At 41.4% G+C, this 20,207-nt stretch overlaps 1 protein-coding gene across 1 annotated transcript; it reads left to right on the forward strand.

Moving 5' to 3' along the window:
* Positions 1 to 4: 4 nt before the first annotated feature.
* ARV1 (ARV1 homolog, fatty acid homeostasis modulator) lies at positions 5 to 19,175 on the forward strand. The gene is made up of 5 exons (XM_080585228.1): positions 5 to 247; positions 12,681 to 12,800; positions 14,469 to 14,622; positions 15,554 to 15,778; positions 16,242 to 19,175. Exons 1-5 carry the CDS (start codon positions 20 to 22, stop codon positions 16,346 to 16,348), a joined length of 834 nt encoding a protein of 277 aa, XP_080441354.1. The 5' UTR covers positions 5 to 19; the 3' UTR covers positions 16,349 to 19,175.
* The last annotated feature ends 1,032 nt before the right edge of the window (positions 19,176 to 20,207 follow it).

Raw genomic sequence — 20,207 nt, forward strand, 5'->3', positions numbered from 1 at the left:
CCGCCGTGCCTCCTGGGATATGGAGTCCAGCCCCGCCCTGGCCTCACCGGAGAGCGGCTACGGAGAACTACAGCTCCCGGCATGCAGCGCGAGGCGGGCCGGTCCCCGCCGCCCCTCCGAAGGCGGAAGGGAGGCGGTGGCGGGCGCCATGGCGGAGCCGGGCGCGTACCGCTGCGTGGAGTGCAGCGGCGGCGCCGAGGAGCTGTACCGGGACTACCAGCGCGGGGTGCTCCGCATCGCCATCTGCGTGAGTCCCACGGGCCTGAGGGGACCTGGGGGGGGGGGCTGCGGGCTCTTCACCGGCGTTATCACAACTTTATCTCTTTCTGTTTTCTCGGAGATTGCACAGGGAAAAACATAAATAAACTCTTAATGTTTTAACCAGTGCTTTCAGCTGTTTCCGAGTTACTGTTGTCAAGGTTTTATGTCATTTAGGTGGACTCCCCTCCAGTGTTTAGTTCTAAGGTGGTTTGGGTTTTTGGGGGTGTTTCGTTGTGTTGTGTTTTGTTTTGTTTTGGTTGGAATTTGGGTTAGTTGGCTAACCGTGAGGTGGTGACCACGTTTGTGTGAAACCTGTGGCGAAATTGCTGTACAACTGTAAAATTTGGAGTAGTTCATTTCTTAAATCAGAAATAGAGGTTGGAAGCAGTCAGTTTGTAGAGATCTGTGGCTGATTTATATCTGGGGAGATAGCAAAAGATTAAAATGTTAAAATGGGTTGTTACTGTAGAGCATAAAATAGCAAAAAACATACACAAAAATCTCTACAGGTTTTTCAAAAACTGGAGAGAGCAACAGTTTTTGTCGTGTGGAAGACAAAATAGGTAATAGAAATTGGCTGCTGCTGGCTGTAGGCTTGCACACTGCAGGGAAAGACAGATTTTTAGTCGCTTTTTAGCATTAATATTATATTACAATTGTTCAGTTTACTGTGGAGCTTCAAACTCGTCTTTGAAATCAAGGACAAGTTGGATGCGAAGAGACAAGTGTAATGTTTATGCCTGCAGCCATATCCCACAAGACTTAGTACATCTTGTGAGACCATGTTATCAATTACAGTTACTATTTGGCTGTGATAATCTCTAAGGGAAACTGGGATCCAGTAGATGGCACTCGTTCCTCTTAGCATTTAACCATTTGATGACAGAAACCCCTCTTCTCTTAGAGCTCTGACATCCCATTAAGATCAGAGTCAAAAGTCTCAGTTGCCGTGTTCATCACAAATGCAAAACTGTTTTTGAAAGCGTAAAGAACAGAGTAAAATAAAAATGAACTACACTGTCGTAATGAACTGGAATTGAGTCTACCTTTCTCCATACAGGTCCAGATGTCTACCATTCTTCTCTTATTTCTGTCATTCTGTTTCCTGCACCTATGTTGTGGGTTGTCATGGTTCAATTTGTCTTAGTCCTAGGGACCCTTACATGGTGGTCTCACATAATCTCTAACCCTTTCTCTCCATTTCTGGCCACCCAGGATGGGCTGAGAGTAGGAGCAGGCCATGTGAGGAACAGGCGATAAGAAGCACGTCAGCTCACAATTTATCAAGTGGAGATCAGAATGTTAGAAAATTGTTAAGATCAAAAGGCTCCTTCAAGTGAGCTGATCTAAATTCAGCTTTATATATGTATTGCGGGAAAGCACTGTTGTCATCTTCAGCTATCAAGATCTCATGGTTTCTAACAGGGCAATTCTTGTTGCATTTTTTTTCCTTTTAATCTGGGAGAATGTTCTTGTCACCACAGTAACACTCAGCATCGTGCTGTCGACAACAAAAACTAGCCAAACACAGAATGTCGCTTGATAACCTTCATGAAATTCAAGGGCAGTGTTATAGTGAGTTTGTCGTTAACCTGAAAATAGTAATAGTAGAGTTTTCTGCACTTAAAAAATGCAAAGGTCCTACTTATCAGAGTGAAACATCATTTAGATCAGATGTATATACAGCTTGGAATGTAGACCCTAAATTACAGAGGGAATTGTTATGAAAATCTGAAGGTAATTGGGAAAATTTGGAGGACTAAGGTGGGACTAGTAGGTTTCTTCACTTGACCTGAGAACACCCTTTGTGAAATCAGAGCATGGAGTCAGACTGTATTCCTTTGTAGCATAAAGAAGAAAAAAAATGAAGAATACCTACCTGGAAAGACTGCATAATCATACTCAAAGTGAAAACAATGGACATTATCCAAATAATTTTTTTGTTAAACAGCAGTGGGATACTTGTATCTCATTACAATTTTCAAGTAGTCCTTGAAAATAGTGACACTTTAAGGAAACTACAAACCATTTGTTTCATATTAGTTTAATATGAAATTGAAGGTTCCTCTACTTATTATAACCCCAGAAAATAAGGAAAATGTAGAACATTGCCACGAACATCACTATTCTATATTGACCCAACAAACTTGCCTCAATCCTAGTTTAAAGTGCTCTTTGATGAGCTAATAAATCAGCACCTAGAAGGTCTTTGCCATTCTCGGGATGGTCCTGTCATGCAGCACTATTTGGAACATCATCTTGAGGTTGAAGAAGTTGAGTTCTCCCAACAGGATCTTCCATCTAGCTTTACATTTATTTTTAGGATGTGTTTAACATGATATGAGACTAATATTCATTCAGGTAGATTTTAATTTGTATGTCCAAGCAAAATAACACTATTTTGTATTCCATTGTTTAATGTGCTCGAGAGAAGAATGGAATTTTTTCCAGAGGCAAATACTAAACTCTTTCACTAGGGCTCATCTGTTTCCAGCCCACAATATTAGAGTGCAATGTTGGAAATTCAATCTAATATTCACGGCGCTGCGTCAGTTTAGTTCCAGTAATATTTTATATTGCTCTTACAAAAAATAAGTTTCTGAGAGCTCTGTATTGTCATTCTGATGCAGACAAGCAGACCTCGCAGGTGTTAATATGTACTCTGGAAATAAGTTTGCAAAGGCCACTGAAAAAGTTAAGGAAACGTTCTTCCTTTATCAAACATAAAATTCCACTCAGTACCATGAAATTCGGGATGGAAAAGTCATGTCTTTTGTTAGAAGTTCTGCAGGGTGGCTAACTGCTACAAATTTTTCCAAGTTCAATCTTTTTTTTTTTTTTTAATCTAGTTTGTTTAATCGGGACCAGTTTCAGCAGAAGCCAACCCCAGACCTCTGAGACTGCGTTCTTTCTTACTTGAGATTTGCATTTAGTGAACGAACCTTCTTCTCATCTTGCATGTATTTTGCTGTGGAAATGTCATTACAAAGAATAGGCGGACTGTTGCTCCTTAAAAAGAACGTACAGGTACTTATAAATGGATAGTAATTTTTAAGGAAATTTACCTCCTCAGTTTACACCTATTCAGTGGTTTTGGTTTTTTGTTTGTTTGTTTTGATTCAGGGTGATAATTAGGGGGCAGAAGGGGTGGATGTGTGAAAATTGGCTCCAGTGAAGGTAAGGTCTGGTGGCTGCTGTATCACTCGTCACATGCTGACGTTTTCCCTATTTTGACCCAGAAGTGATGGTCAAAGTAAGTGTAGGTGGTTTGTTATAGAAATGATTTTTAACACTCAAATCCTTAACACTGACACGATGTGTAAGTAACATAGCAGAATCTTCACTTAATATGTTCTGAACCAACTGGTAACAGCAGTAACAAAAAATACCGTTCTGATAATACCGCCATTATGGAATTAATGATATAGGAGGAAAAAAAAAAAAAGCAGATTGGGCTAACCTCAGGTAAGTTCTGCAGTTGAAGTGGAAAGAATATAAAAGGGAATTAGTAAACTCGATTCAAAAACAGAAGGAGAAGCTCTTTTTTTGTACTTGATTTTGAATCACTTTTTTGTTTAAAAAGAGTTTCAAAATTGTTAATAGTTTCAGACCCTAACAAAGGAAAATAAATTATCCATTGCAATGCATAGCGTTCAGCCAGGATCCCCCTTGTGTTTTGTAATAAGAAAGCCAAATTGCCTGAGCAGGGCACACTTCATTTAGCTTTTCTGCAATTAAAAAATAATTGAAAAGCTCTTTTATTGCAGCAAGGCAGAAAGACTATAAATGCTCTGAATGCAAAGCATTTATGTGGTAAGGTGGAAAATCTCCCAAGAGTAAAAAGATCATCCTGGAAAATAAAGTATTGTATTTACATAACTCAATCTGCAGAGCACCTCACTGCTGCAAAATGCTTCATGTAGGAAAAAATATTTTTAAAACATATTTAATTTTAGTTTTCTGAAATGGAGTGCATTTCAAAGTGGACTGTTTTATTTTTCAGCATATTATGACAGCTGCATCCCTCATAAAGAACCCATTCCTGAAAGCAGCACGGCTGATTAAGTTTTATTGTTTAAGGGTGCCACTGGGGTTAAGGGTAATCTCTCAAAATAATGGGCACATGTTATTTTGCCCTATGAACCGATGTAACTGAACTTGTGTTCATGTTGAACCCGTATAAATGCTAAGATTTGCTATACGGGTAGACCAGCAAAAAATCGTAGCTTAATTTTGCCAAACTCCAAACACTGGAAAAAAGAATACTAAAATGAAACTGTTGCACTGGTGTTTCTAATATCCACAGATTTACAAATATATTCCTGCTGTGGTGTAGCGTTCGTGTTATTTTTAATTCAGGATGGAGCCTGGTTATTCAATATATGTGTTTATTTTCTATGGTATGCTCTAGACTTCTTTTCAAGAAGAATGCTTTTCCCTTCTCCCAGCCCCATTCTAAAATACTTCTACTTAAAAATCCAGTATATTTTAATGTTGAAGAGAGCACTCAAAAGCATATGTTCATATATTTTAGGAACTTAGCCCTTCAGTGACAGTAGGTACTTCCCCAAATATTTATACGCCATCGTTTATTTTGCATAAATCTGTGGACTGTGTTCACAGCTGAGTATCTCTGATGAATAAAGAATAGGTACGCCTTTTGAACAGAATTTTATAAAAGGCTGGTAAAAATGCAGTAAGAATTAGCATTTTACTACTTTGTTCTTATTTAATAAAACTGTGCTGTTAAAATATATATTACTTTTCTGATCTTTTTTCTCATTTTGATCAGAAAGCATCTTGTATGCTGAACTATGAAGAACATGGTTGTACTGGTGTTTGAAGAGGCAATCTTAAAGATGTCTTTTTTAAAATAAAATACTTTATGATAACTGGGCACATTTTTAAATCATCAGAGTGGAAATTTTGTTTTTTGAAGCAACAGATGAGCATACTCAAATACTATCAATAATTCATTAATTAATGTTCATTTTCATTCATTGGAATACTGAAATACATTCAAAATGCCATTTTTTAGAGGATTGAAGTATTTATTGGACTTGGGTGTGTTAGTATCAAGCATTCTTATAAACTGAACTGTAGCTACTTAGAAGAAAATCTGTCAGTGTAATTAATGGTGTCACATTTGAGCTGTCTCTTCTGCAGCGTAACCTGAAAGTAGCTTGTAATCCAAGTCATCTATTTTTTCAAGGAAAGATACCAGTTATGTCTTGTTTATGATGTCAATTGCATATTTAAGGAAGAAATTAGAAACTGTTTAAAAACATGCAGAAATCCAGATACTCCTTTCAGTCAGTTTAGATCTGGTTGTGATAAATGATGCGTTTCTTTGAGAAAACCCAAAGAAACCTGAAAAAGCTCAGTTTCATTAAAGATGTACTTTACTGGTTATGCTGAATGGGCTGTTGTCTACAGCTATACAATGGGAATTAGACGTGAGCACCAGTACTTTAGTTCACTCTGAACAGCCTGGCTGAAATCTTAGAAGGAGGCATGCAAGCAATTCTGCAATCCCCGCGAAAGAGCTAGGGATTATCGATGTTCATAAAGTTACATCATTTTAACTAGCTAAAGCTGTCAGGATAAACATACATGCACTTGAACTGCATTAACCTTTGCTTGCATGGATTTTGCTGAAGTCAGGCTCTAGTCACAAGTTTGCTTGCTAGGTGTTTAAGGTTAGTGGCAGATGTTTTAGTATTACAGCGGGAAAAGAAAAAAAAAAAAAGCAAAGTCAGGCGTGGAGAAAATTTCATTCTGGAGGGTTTTTTTTATTCTGTAATGTCCTCGTGATATAAGAAATGTTGTCTTCATTTTGTCTGCACACATAAGTCTGTCAGCACACATGCAAGTCTTCTTCAGTGTGATGCTTTGAAGATCTCACAAGTCCCTGAATCTCCCAAAGACTCACTCTGGCTAGGTCAATGGCTGGATAAGCAAAGGACTTTTCCTTTATATGGTTAATACTCAAACAGAAATAGAGTATATTAAGAATAGGATGCTGGTCTAACTCGAGAAGACAGGCAGACATTAATGTATGTTCCTGTCTTTGCGTGAAATGTCCTTGAAACTGACTGGTTTTTGTGATATGGCAGATTTTCTTTTTGCCGTTAAGTAACACGAGGGAAATAGGATTCTTAAATGTTCGGTGGTGGTATGCTGAAATACTGAATTAAGCATCATTCTTGTAGCTGCAGAAGATTTATTTGGTTGTGGCAGCCAGAAGCTCAAGAGCAGAAAACTCATGGCTAATGCTGCTACTTGCGTATTCATGGCAGTTTCCCTGGATGTCTGTGGTAGAATTTCTAGATGTTTTGTTTTGCCTGGAGGGTTGGTCTGACATATTTTAATTATCTAAAATGCTTCTCAGCCGTCAGGGAAGACTTTTCAGTAGCTCTTAGCTGCAGGTGTTTGGATGGGACCCCCTTAATTTGAAAAGATGGTTCTTTACTCCTTCCAGAAAGGTTTTGGGCCCTGGTCTAAAAACGTTCAGTTCTAGGAAAATTTGAGAGTATAATGAATTTGTGGGCATGGGGGGATAGCCTTCATCCTTAGCCTTTACAACACACGCTGTGTTGAAGAAAAATCTTTTGTTTGTGCTTGGCCAGTGCTTGTGTGAATAAACTTATTAAAAAAAAAAAAATCCTGTGCTATGTCAACCCAGAGATTTGACATCAGTAAATTGCTGCCTATACGAGTGTGTTCATGATTTTCCCGTAGAAGGAAATGAAGCAAGACATTGCCTTTAATTATAATTGTGATTTCTTCTGTGGTAGATTTTTCTCTTTTATTAAATGCTGTAACTGGTCTTCTGGTAATTACATCCTTTCTTCCATCTCTCTGACTTTAATGTTAGACCCATCCAACGGTTGGTTAATTGAGTCAATTTTTGAGTTCATTCCGTCTACCTTCTGCGCTGTTGTTATACATAGTATTTTCTTTTCTGATCCAAGTAAGTTTGTTGTGTTTTTTTCTTGAGCTGGACCTAGAAGCACTGATTAGTGGTAGCAATATTCCTCAGACAGTCTATTTGATTTATCAAACATTTGATCAGATGCTTTTCTTGATATGGAAATTGGTCTTTTGAGTCAATTTGCTAGTGAATTTTTAGAATTTAGTGACATTTATTTTTTTTAGACATTTATTTATTTTTAGTGACAAATTTTAGGATTTAGAAATTTTAGAATTTAGTTCTCTAAAACCCACAAGCAGCAGCCCTCACCTGCCCCACTGCTTCCCGTGTGGCTGCTGCCCCAAGCCCCTTGGTACCAAAAGGACACAAGTTCCTGTATGGATGATCTTTATTCAGCTGGGAGATGTGGTCTGCTACCAACAGAAATGTTCAGGAGTCCCCCAGCCAGCTCTGCTGCACACGCATGCTCCTGCTGTCCTCTGTGGAGCAACAAAGCAGAGCCATGTCCTTTGGGATGCCAGCAGTCCCAGCGGTGCCTCTGGGAGGATGGAAAAGGGAACTTCTCAGAGGTCCTCATGAGATGAATGCCGAGTCCCCGCTGGCTGTTGCGCTGGCAGGGCACGGGCAGCCCACCAGGGGACAGCTGGCATTGTCGGTGGTGCCCGTGCAGGGAGGCGGTGTTCAGGGCGATGTTGGCATCCAGTTGTCAGGGGAGGTGCCTTCACCGCGGGAGCCTTCGGAGTGCTGAGGTGTGTCCTGCCTCACCGGCTCGCTGTCAATCTGAAGAGAATTGACTGTCAGATGGGTGAAAATGCTGTGCCAGAATTATTAGCCAGGCACTTCCTTCCACCTGCCCCTTTTCCCGGTGCGATGCCTACCCTCGCACGGGCCTTGGAGGTCCTAAGTCCAAGGGCTAACCCAACAGGTCATGGGCATTCCCTGGCCACTGCCACCTCACAGGGACATGGGCCCCTTCTCCTGGGTCATGGGCTCCTGCGGGGCAACCCACAGCCATGGGTTCCTAGCTCCTCTCCCCCCTTCTCCTGGAGCATCAGCCTCCCCAAACCCATGGACAGCAGCACTCACTCGCCGCACTGCCTTTCCTGTCACCGGTACACGGCATGCACGCTCTAGATGAATTTGCGGAGGGTATGCAAGGGGACCGTTCTTCTCTTGTGCTTGTTTTGTGCCTTCTTCCTGGGCAGTGGGAGCCCAAGCTCTTGCAGGCGGAGCTGGTAGAGGCGCTTCAGGCACCTCACCACGACAGCAGCATTGGCCTCCATCCGGCAGAGCGAGGCACAATCACCCAGAGCGTCCTTTCCCCGGTGGTCTGTCCCCACGGAAGCTGAGGCCCACCGGACCGTTCCCTGGAAGCAAAAAGAGAAGCAGCACAGTGAAGGGCATGGCTGAGGGCTCGCGGGGTGGAGAATTGTCCTGCTGGGCTCGGCTTCCTCTGGAGCGTCCAGCCTCATAGGACTGCTCCGGGCAGTCACGGGGCCTCACAACAGCACCGGCAGGCCCTGGCCCATGCTTGGGGCTCCCAGCGGCTGTCAGCCGTGCGGCTGGGGAAGAGGCAGAGGGCCTCTCGGGGCCTGCTAAGGCTTCTTTATGCCTGCTGGGTTTTGTTCTTTCCTGGGAAGCCTTCGTGGCCAAGGTCCTTGTGGTCCGCTCGCCACAGGTTGGCCCTTTCCTGCACACTGTGTCTCCACCACTCACCTGTCTGCTGTATCTCTTCGCACTTCTCCAGAGGCTGAGGGCAAGCAGCCCCACGCCGAGGAGGCAGATGGCGTCCCGGTTATTGCACAGCAGCCAGACGCTCCTGCCCTGGGCAAGGTATTCCCAGTAGTGGCCCAGGGGGTAGGGCAGCTCGGAGGGCTGGCGCTCGGTGCCGACGGGACGTTGCTGTGGGCCCTCTGAAGGGACCATGGTGTTCAGCCTGAGCCGGATCCGGCTGGGGCAGCTGGAAAGGCCGAGGCTGCAGGGCCAGTTGGAGACCTGGTGCTTGATGCCAAGGCTCCTGCTGACCCTGACCCTTTCCCAGCGGCGGTGGCCGCAGAGGCCAAGGCCACAGGCGCGGAACACAGCCACGGCCAGAGCCATGGCCAGGAGGAGAGCCTGGTCGAACTTCATCCTGCTCTCTCCTGATGAACACAAAAGAACACTGGAGACGGCTGTCACGCTGAGCAGAGCTCCGGCAGTGACCACCAGCACTAGCGGCAGTGACCAACAGCTCTCGCAGCAGTGACCACCAGCACTAGCAGCGGTGCCCAGCCGCAGCCTGCTCTTATGCCCGGCCCTGTGTGAGCTCACAGGGCCTGTCGCCGGGAGACCGGCAGGCAACAAAGGCTGCGGCGAGGCTGGGGAGGACGCGGGCAGGCGGTCTTCGAAGCCTGCTGCTGCCGCTGCAGTCCACACGGGGGGACTGCCTGACCAGCAGGGCGGTGGGCCTGAGCCCCCACCATGTTTGTTTGGGACTGTGCCCTGGATTTCTCAGTGAGAAGGAGCCGTGGCCAGAGCCACATCCAAGCTAGGCAGCCGTGGCATGGTTCTCCTCAAAACCCCTCTTGGGGGCAAAGTGGAAGCCCCCATCAAGAGGAAAGCCCCAAAATGGCTGTTGGTTGGATAAAATCATGGAATCATTAAGGTTGGAAAACACCTCCAAGATGATCTGCTCCAACCACTCCCACATGACCGATATCACCCACTAAATCACGTCCCTAAGCACCATGTCCAGCCTTTCCTTAAAAGCCCCCAGAGGGACGGTGACGCCACCACCTCCCTAGGCAACCCGTTCCAATGCCTGACTGCTCTTTCTGAGAAGAAATGTCTCCTCATTTCCAGCCTGAACCTCCCCTGGCGCAACTTGAGGCCATTCCCTCTAGTCCTATGCACTAGTTATCTGTGAGAAGAGGCTGAACCCTAGCTCCTCACACCTTCCTTTCAGGTAGTCGTAGAGAGCAATAAGGGCTCCCCTGAGCCTTCTCTTCTCCAGACTAAACAACCCCAGTTCCCTCAGCCGCTCCTCACAGGACTTGTGTCCCAGGCCCTTCACCCGCTTCTTAGCCCTTCTCTGGACAAGCTCCAGGGCCTCCATGTCCTTCTTGTAGTGAGGGGCCCAACGCTGAGCACAGCACTCATGTCCTGAGGTGCGGCCTCAGTTGCTGCTGTTCTTCTGCTCGTTCCTACAAGTTATTTCCCCCTCAGGTCTGCTGGTTGAGCCTCTTGTAGGACTGTTCCATAGCAATTCTGTTAACTTAAAACAGGAGCCTCTTGTCAGCTCTTCCCATTTGACTCAAGTCAAGGAGTAAGCACCCACCCATGTGAGTCGGTAAGTCCGAAGGGGCTGATGACAATCTAATCCCAGTGAACCCAGCAGGAACCAGCAGATTTCACAGATTTCTCACAGATTTCACAGATTTCTAGGTTGGAAGAGACCTCAAGATCATCGAGTCCAACCTCTGACCTAACACTAAATACTCCACTAAACCATATCGCTAAGCTCTACATCTAAACGTCTTTTAAAGACCTCCAGGGATGGTGACTCCACCACCTCCCTGGGCAGCCCGTTCCAATGCTTAATAACCCTTTCGGTAAAGAAGTTCTTCCTAACATCCAACCTAAAACTCCCCTGTCGCAACTTTTGCCCATTCCCCCTCGTCCTGTCACCAGGCATGTGGGAGAACAGACCAACCCCCACCTCTTTACAGCCTCCTTTAAGGTAACTGTAGAGAGTGATAAGGTCGCCCCTGAGCCTCCTCTTCTCCAGGCTGAACAAGCCCAGCTCCCTCAGCTGCTCCTCGTAAGACTTGTTCTCCAGACCCCTCACCAGCTTGGTCGCCCTTCTCTGGACTCGCTCGAGCACGTCCATGTCCTTCCTGTAGTGAGGGGCCCAAAACCGAACACAGTACTCGAGGTGCGGCCTCACCAGAGCCGAGTACAGGGGCACAATCACTTCCCTAGACCTGCTGGCCACACTGCTTCTTATACAGGCCAGGATGCTGTTGGCCTTCTTGGCCACCTGGGCACACTGCTGGCTCATATTCAGCCGACTATCCACCAATACTCCCAGGTCCTTCTCGGCCAGGCAGCTTTCCAGCCACTCATCTCCCAGCCTGTAGCGCTGCTTGGGGTTGTTGCGCCCCAGGTGCAGGACCCAGCACTTGGCCTTGTTGAACTTCATACAGTTGACCTCAGCCCATCGCTCCAGCCTATCCAGATCCTCCTGCAGAGCCTTCCTGCCCTCGAGCAGATCGACACACGCACTTAGCTTGGTGTCATCTGCAAACTTACTGAGGGTGCACTGGATGCCCTCATCCAGATCATCGATAAAGATATTAAAGAGGACTGGCCCCAGTACCGAGCCCTGGGGGACGCCACTAGTGACCGGCCTCCAACCAGATTTGACTCCATTCACCACAACTCTCTGGGCCCGGCCATCCAGCCAGTTTCTAACCCAGCGAAGCGTACGCCAGTCCAAGCCCCGAGCAGCCAGTTTCTTGAGGAGAATGTTGTGGGGAACGGTGTCAAAAGGAGGATCAGATGCATTGGAGAAATAATTGTCTTAATGTCTTACCACCCTGCATTAGCAGCTTCTGACTCTTTAGCTGTATCTGTGTGGGAGCTGTATCTGTGTGGGGTTGTTCAGCCTGGAGAGGAGAAGGCTGCGGGGAGACCTTATAGCAGCCTTCCAATACCTAAAGGTGGGCTACAGGAAGGCTGGGGAGGGACTCTTTACAAGGGCATGTAGTGACAGGATACGGGGTAACGGCTTTAAACTAAAAGAAGGTAGATTTGGATTAGACATAAGGAAGAAATTCTTCACTCAGAGGGTGGTGAGGCCCTGGCACAGGCTGCTCAGAGAAGCTGTGGATGCCCCATCCCTGGAAGTGCTCAAGGGGGAGGTCTTGGAGCAACCTGGTCTGGTGGGAGGTGTCCCTGCCCATGGCAGGGGGTTGTAACCAGGTGGTCTTTAAGGCCCCTTCCAACCCAAACCATTCTATGGTTCTATGAAAACTACATTTTAAGTATTCCAAACATATTGGTATTTGTTCAGTAACGGAAAATGAATTGAAGCATCTGGACTACGTACTGGTATGGAAGAGCAATGCAACAGGAAAAAAAATTATTGAAAGGAAGGATAAGGTAGGATAGGAGGATCAGGCATCTCTTTAAAAAGAAGGAAATGATAACTAAGTACATCCTTCATAGTTTAATGATCTGTGTTAATCTGAAGCCTACAAAAATAGGTAATGTATCTTTCTGGCTTATAAAGGAAATCTTTGTATCAACTGTAGTGTCAAAGGGGGAAGGTACAATTTTTGTGGATGGATTAAAAACCTTTTGAAAATTAAGATTACATTAAGGAAAGACTAATAAGAATGGACTAGCTACTTTGCATTTATGCAGTTGTGCTAAGCTCAGAGGAACATTTCATAAACTTTCTCTTTTTTTTTTCCCTAATTCTTGTTATTTTGTGATTTTTCAGAAATCCTGCCAGAAACCTGTGGACAAATACATTGAGTATGATCCTGTTATCATCTTGATTAATGCAATTTTATGTAAAGCACAAGCATACAGACACATTCTTTTCAATACAAAGATAAACGTAAGTTGCTATGCCCCCACTTTATGACTATTTTGTGTTAAAGATAATATTTACATATGTTAAGTTGGTTGGAATAGCTGTAAAATTCAGGAACTGTTCCCTTTCACAGCTACCAGCAAGCTGAACCAGTTTTGTTCTCAAAAAAATTAAGGGTCTAATATTGTGAATAGAATATATGAAGTCTCAAACTCTAGCTGTTACTGATAAAGTTACTTTCCCTGCAATACCAGTAAAAACAGCTATCATCCTACATATTAAAGAGTCCTAATTGGACTCATTGGAAGGGAAAAATTTAATTTGAAATTCATTTCCAACTTAAATTTCTGATGGAAACAATTGTTTTTGAAATGAGCTATAGTAGTACAACGTGGCATATTACCAATACTAAGCCAATTAATACCAATTAAACCTATGCTACTACTTTCTCATGAGTTTCCTCCTGAGTAATTAAACACGTCCTCAGAACTGTAGCAAGAGATAATAGTTTTCACATGAAGCATCCTTGTTCTTGATGCAGTTACAGAGTCAACTTAGTTGTGCTGGCCCCATACTATTGGAGTGTAGAGGTAGTTGTTCTGACAGATTTCCTTTTTTTTTTTTTTTTCCTTTAAGGATTGATTTCCCAGGAAAGGGAAGCTGATTTACAACAAACGATGCAAGCATAAGCATATGTTGTGTTCATGTTGATATCTCTTGACTAGTCCAGTGTTAAGCAATGTAGATAGGTATACTGGCCTGATTTTTCAAACAGAAATCTGACTAAAGATTTGTAATTAATTCATTGCTTTTGGAGACTGGTGATGATGCTTTCCATGAGGCTTCTGGAAGAATGTTCCATTTGTGGAAATACCATCTGTCAAAATTGAATTGAATTTTTAAACTTGCTTAGCCTGTGCATGTACATGCAATCAGCATAACTAGTCTCTACTAAAAAAGAAAAAAGGCATTCACAGAAATTGCATTGGTTTATTAAATTTTTATTAAAAAATCTGTATAAAATCAGAATTTACCCCCTCCCCGTTGGCTTATAGACTGTGTTTAATGTTGCAATATGCGAAGCATGGACCCTCATGACATAATTTTTGCATCACTTCGGAGGATTCTCTAAGTTTAGTTGGGTTATATTCCTCCATTGGTTGGTTCCTCACCCTTGTCTGAACCAAAAAAATGTTTTTGGTCTAACTACACTACCAGTTTATTTTAATGGAGATACAGATTGCCACAGGGAAAAATAAAAACAAGGGTACTTAAACCAGTTCACTGAATGGAGTAGATGCCGTTACACTGAAGTTTTTGACGGTATAGCTCTATTAGCTACAGCACAATTTTTGTTTTTATATTCCTTACTGAAACAGTTTTCACAATTCAAAAACCAAATAAATAAAGAGCAGGCTTTAAAAACTAGTTACGTACTTTCTTCTGTGCAGAACTGTTAATACAGTTTTCTACACCCTCTAATTTGCCTATCAGGTTAATTGATGTTAAAATGATGATGTGCTAAACTAGTGGCTCAACAGAAGTAATTTGCTTATATTTCTAAGCAAACAGAAAAAACCTACAGAGCTTGTTTGTTTAGAGATATAGAAATGTATATCAAATACTAATTTAACACTAATTTAATTTATGCTGATTTAACAGTAATGCTTTTATTATTCTTTCATTTACCAGATTCATGGTAAGCTCTGCGTATTTTGTTTGCTCTGTGAAGCTTATCTCAGGTGGCTCCAACTACAGGATTCAAGCCAAAATACAGATCCTGATGACTTAATCAGATATGCCAAGGAATGGGATTTTTATAGAATGTTTGGTATTGCTTCTTTAGGTAAAAATGATTTCATTTAACTATCAAGTGTACATTTTAAGCATTCAATAATTTTATGAGTCTTTCAGCAAGCCTGTATTGCAAAAAGACCACATTAGAATAGATGTCATGTCCGACCCAGCATGGTTAAATGATTATGCACATGTTCTCTAATTTACTGGCAGGAGGGTTGGAACTAGTTCATCTTTAAGGTCCCTTCCAACCCAAGCTATTCTATGATTATGATTCTATGAAATTCATATCTCAACACTGATTGCAATTCAGACTAATATGATCAGCATTAGGTATCAAATCACTGAAAAGTAGCAATATTCAGAATCGTGGTCTGAACCATTTACGTAGTTTGAAAACTGGTATAGAGCTCAGCCAGTTGTTGTGAGAGTTGCTTTGACATCTGCATGAGTTCCAGTGTTACGCAGAGACAAGGTGTCAAGAAAAGTCTAATAGCTCAATGATAATTTCACTTCAGTGTTTCTCCTTGTGCTGCATGGAAAGGGTTGATTGCTGGTGACCTTTTCAAAAATGAAAAGTATTGACGATCTTTGTTTTACAGGCTAACAGACAGTTGGGGGGAAAAAAACAAACAAGCAAAAAAAAAACAACCCTCTCCTTTTGTTGAAAAGTAGAGTTTCATATATTAAACTGCCTGTGCTGTATGGTATCAAAAATTACAAGTGTGACAATGCTACATATAGAAATCTGTGATAGGATTATTTTGAATTTAATGATACAGAATTAGTTTAGGTAAGTAATAGTAATATATGACTATTACAATGAATATAGGAGCTGGAGGACATTCATGTTTACATATATCTTTTAAATAGCAGTGTCTCAGTTTCATTTGACGCAAAGTATTTCATTAAAATGTTTCAAAAAGGACTTGATTTTGGTGCTTCATAATCTCTTTCCATCTCCTCTTATTTCCTCTTAGAACAAACTTCATTTTTGGTTGGCATCTTTATTGCCTTGTGGTGGATGAGACCTGAGATGCTAAAAACCAAGTCTGACTTCATTTTACTTCTCAAAGCACTGCTGTTGTCTAGCTATGGAAAACTTTTGCTAATTCCAGCTGTTATTTGGGAACATGACTACACGCCTTTGTGCCTTGTGTTTATAAAAGTATTTGTCTTGACATCAAACTCTCAGGCAATTAGAGGTACGTTTTTGCTTTGTTACTATATGATTTGTGTAGAATGTGTGTGAAAATACAGCTGTTAGATAAGTCACTTTTATTGTTGTTATATCAGTATCAGACGTCACTGACATAGCTCTAGCCTAAAACAGTCATATTTAGACTTTCATATAAAATGAATTAAAAAAACCACTTAGATAAGAGGTGCTTTTTCTTGTTTTTTTTTTTTATCCACTATCTCTTTGTATATGCTATATTGCATACATCAGTTACAGTTTGAGACACCTTAGCATGGATCATTGAAACATAAAATAGAATTATTTGTGTGTCTGGAAGATGAAAATTTCATGTTAATTTTATGCATGGCTTTGGAATTCAGATTTTAACACAGTAGTGTGATTTCTTACACGTACAAATTAATATGAATTCTCACATGGTTTCTGTGGACTTCTTAGTTGGAAATCAATACATTTGTTTTCTTTTGCAGTTACATTGAACTTGAACCGAATGCTCTCTTGGTTGGCCATCGTCTTTGGATTAATTTTGGAAAATGGTGTGGTTTGCTTGTTCCATAAAATGGGATGGGACGTTTGAAATATCAGCTCAGACCTAAAGAAATACAATATAGTGATCGTTTTCTGAGAATGATCTCTGCCAGCAGCCTCCGAAGACACTATTTTTATAGTGATAAAGAAGATGATCGATAACAAAAATTTTCATTAGTGGTGTGAGTAGACTGTTTTTAGGATGAGTTTGAATGAGAAACTTCAGAAGGTGTGCTGTTTAATTTGATGAGCCATAAAACTTCAGCCTTAGTTTTTCGCATTAAAAATATGAATGTGTCGCTATCCTAATAGCTTTATAATGCTGGCTGTATAGCTATGGCTGTAATAGAAAAAAAGGTACACTGAAAAAATTCAGCAGTGCTAACCATCACTGCATTTTGGCAGGAAGATGGGGATGAATTCTTCCCTTAAAAGGAAGGAAAAAAGTCAGTGGAAAAATGTAAAAGGCAAAATTGATATTTCCACAAAACCAGATTTTCAGAGAGAAGAGAACACATACGAACAGATTTTTAGAGAAAAGGCAAGTATTACAGATTGAAACTGCAGTGAATAAACTAAGTTGCTCTTGAGTGCTTATATAACAATCCAAAATAATAAAATATTTAGTTCTAGAATAATCTCTAGGACATATAGTTTTAAATGGCTTTGAATTTTATGTGATCTCATAAAAAGTGAAGTATGAGGCTGCTCAGCAATGTTCTTTTATGGAGTATTATTTGTTGAAAAAGAAACAAGGTTTAGACTGTATTAATAAAAAAAACATTTATAGAAGTTCTGCATTTTTTTCCCTAACAGGCAAGGAGAGTGCTAGATGACCCACAAGAACTGTTTTTCTCGAGGCAGTAGTTAGGACACTAAACTTACTCTTCTGCAGACCAGTTTCCGTGATATTTCATCCAGTGTTTAATTTTCCTGCTTCAGTTCTAGAAGGCTGTACTGTCTCAGGTACTACTTCCCTACTTCATTTTTCCCACATGCAGTCTCCTATCTCTGTTTTGGAAAATGCATTAACAAAATTAACGTTTTGCAACATCTTCAATTGGAACAGGTTTAAAGTAAATCTTGATTATAACCACAGAAGACATCAGACTCCTTAGAACCCTTGCAACAACGTTAAGTTACTCTGTTAGAAAAGCAAATGATTGCTAATTCTTTTTTAATAGATCAGAGATTGACACCTCTCACATACGATTTGTTAAATCTGTCATCTTTCTGAGCATGTGACAGTGAAAAAACAGTACAGCCTCTTTTAGGAACACAAGTCAACACTTCAAGTACTCCAGCAAGCACGTAGTTGTAAAGGAGTATGAGGGCTCCACCTTGCTGCTGGTGTCAATTAGTGACCAGACGACTGACTGTCGGTGTGCAAGTTGTTCACTGGGTGAGCAGCAGCATTGTCAACGTGGTATCTAGAACATGCTCTGCTTTACATAATTACATTTGGGGAGATACTCCTCCTCCAAAAGTTTTTTAAGAAGAGTATGTTGCCCAAGGTGCATAGATTAGTGTTTGTCTTCCTCCTACAATACCCAGCACGCGTCATTGCAACAGATGCTGCAGGTTGAGATGGTGCAAAGGGAAAGAGCAGTAGATCTTTTAGAAAACCTTGAGGGATGCTGATTTGGCCTGCTTTCATTTTCTTCTTTCTCCTTCTGCCAAGAGCGTAAGAGGGAATGCAGTTCTGCTGCAGCAGAGAGGGTGGCAGAAGAATAGGCACTAGGAAGATGCTGGTGTGTGCTGAGCTAATTCCCATTGTTATTGTAGCTGTCATCTGGCATTTACCCAGCTCTCCGTACATCTTAGAAGTACCTGCAACTGATAAAGTTTCTTACTGTCTGGTATGTCCCTCTTCAGGAATTGCTTTCTCCTCCCCACCCACCCACAATTTATTTATTTTTTTCTAATGATGTAAAAACAATGCTTTTGTTTGTTCCTGTTACGTTAGTTTTTTATTATTATTAATCTTATGCATCATGGGTATACACACAAGATTTTTTGTTTTTAAGAAATGTCTCATCTGCTCTGGCACTGATTTCAGTCAAAAGGCTGAGTGGAGCACATTTAATTGCAGGTAATAAAAAGAAAAGATTTTATATGACATGTAATGTACATATTACCTATTCAGCAGCAAAAATGTAAATACAATGTATATAAATTTGGGAAGAAACAGTTTTCTTAAAGTTTACTTAGAATAAAAAACAAAGATTTTTGGGACACTTAGAGTTTTATTTAGAAGACCCAGAATGGACATGAATACATTCCAAAGGAAGTGCGTAATGTTGTGTCACATATAGTGATAACATCTCAGTTTTGTGCTCTGTAATGTTATCAGGAGCCACCACTATTCTTATGCAACTAGGAGGAAGGAGAAGAAGATTAAAACTACGCAGCTGTGGAACAAATGTAGGTGTTGCACATGTTTTCATTCTTCAAGAAGCATCATCATGATCTGGGCATTCTGCATTACGTGGTTTTATGACTACTAATTTACCAGAACTGAAATGACAAATGCACTAATATTCTGTCAGTCCAGGGGGACTTGAGAATTTCCTCTGCATATGTGTGTGGGGTGCACATTTGATAGCTTTGGGAAAGGATTCTATATGGTGCTTCAGAGGGAACATAGACTGTTTCAAAGGCCTGCCTGTTTAAAATAGTCATGTCTCTCATATTTATTCCTTTTTTTTTTTATATCATCTTTCATAAACTTTTTTTTGTAATAAAATAGTCTTCTGTGCTAGAAGATGTAGTAAAAATAGCCTGCCCTTTCTACATATCCTCATATTGTTTCATTAACTTATGTGCAAAGATTTATTTGGGTTAAAAAAAATAAAAGCCAGCAAATGAAGCCCCTGTAAATAGTTGTGAGTTTTGCTTAGAATCTAATGGGATATTGGAGCCTATAGAGGAAGGAAATAAGTGGAGGAAAGGTCAGAATTCTGTCGGATTAAATCCACAGAACAATCCGTGATGTTACTCAGACTTGGGTTGAGCAAAGGTTTAGTGACTATGCAATGTGAACTCTACCTGGGTCCAAAGGTCAAGTAACAAGTATTTAGAAATTACTCTGTACCACATTGAAGAAATGGAATATAAGCTAAGAAGGAAGAATTAAAAGAATGTAGCTGTCAGGCAGGCTTCTACCAAATTAAGAGTTGGGAAGATTATAAAAACTAAGGGGATAGTCTCAATAAAAGTTAACGTGTAGGGAAAGATTAAGCTGTTATGAATGTGTTATAAAACAGTATGAGTGAATGACTTAACTAATGTATGAACATCATACTCAAATTTTCTAAGGGTGAACAGGAAGGAAAAATATTGTTCGTTTTAGATGTTTTTGTAATAGTCTAAGTGATAACATGAAGTGGCAAATGATGTTTTCAGAACAGTGAAGTCTATTGTTTTTCCTTAGAAAAATTGCTGATAACCTTATTATCCAAGTGGTTTGCACCCCATCCTTGAAAATGCACTCCTACAAACAGAATTACCAATTATACAGAGATAAATAGATAAATGCTGTGAACAGGAAGGGGCATGCCTCAGCAGAAGTTCTCCCTTGATTCTGTAATAGTGCATGTTGTTCTAGGTTTTGCTGGTGAGGAAAAGGCCTCATGACCTCATGACCCTCATGACCTCATTCAAGTGTAGACAAGTCTTTTCTTACATGACAAGTCCTATCTCTGGCATACAAGCTGCCATTTGTTAGCCCAGTCTTCACATGGTTGAAAGTATAATATCACATCTGCACTGGAAAACTATTAGCAGCTGATTTCTCTTAAAACAAGGAAGCTTTTGTTTTTCAGGAACTTGAGCGCTTTTGCAGTCCATCAGCTCTCACACAAGTGGGTAATGTTAAGCACCACAGTGCCATCTGGAGTTTAAGAGTA

Source organism: Anser brachyrhynchus, assembly GCF_964034855.1.
Source record: "Anser brachyrhynchus genome assembly, chromosome: 3".
NCBI classification, from domain to species: Eukaryota; Metazoa; Chordata; class Aves; order Anseriformes; family Anatidae; genus Anser; species Anser brachyrhynchus.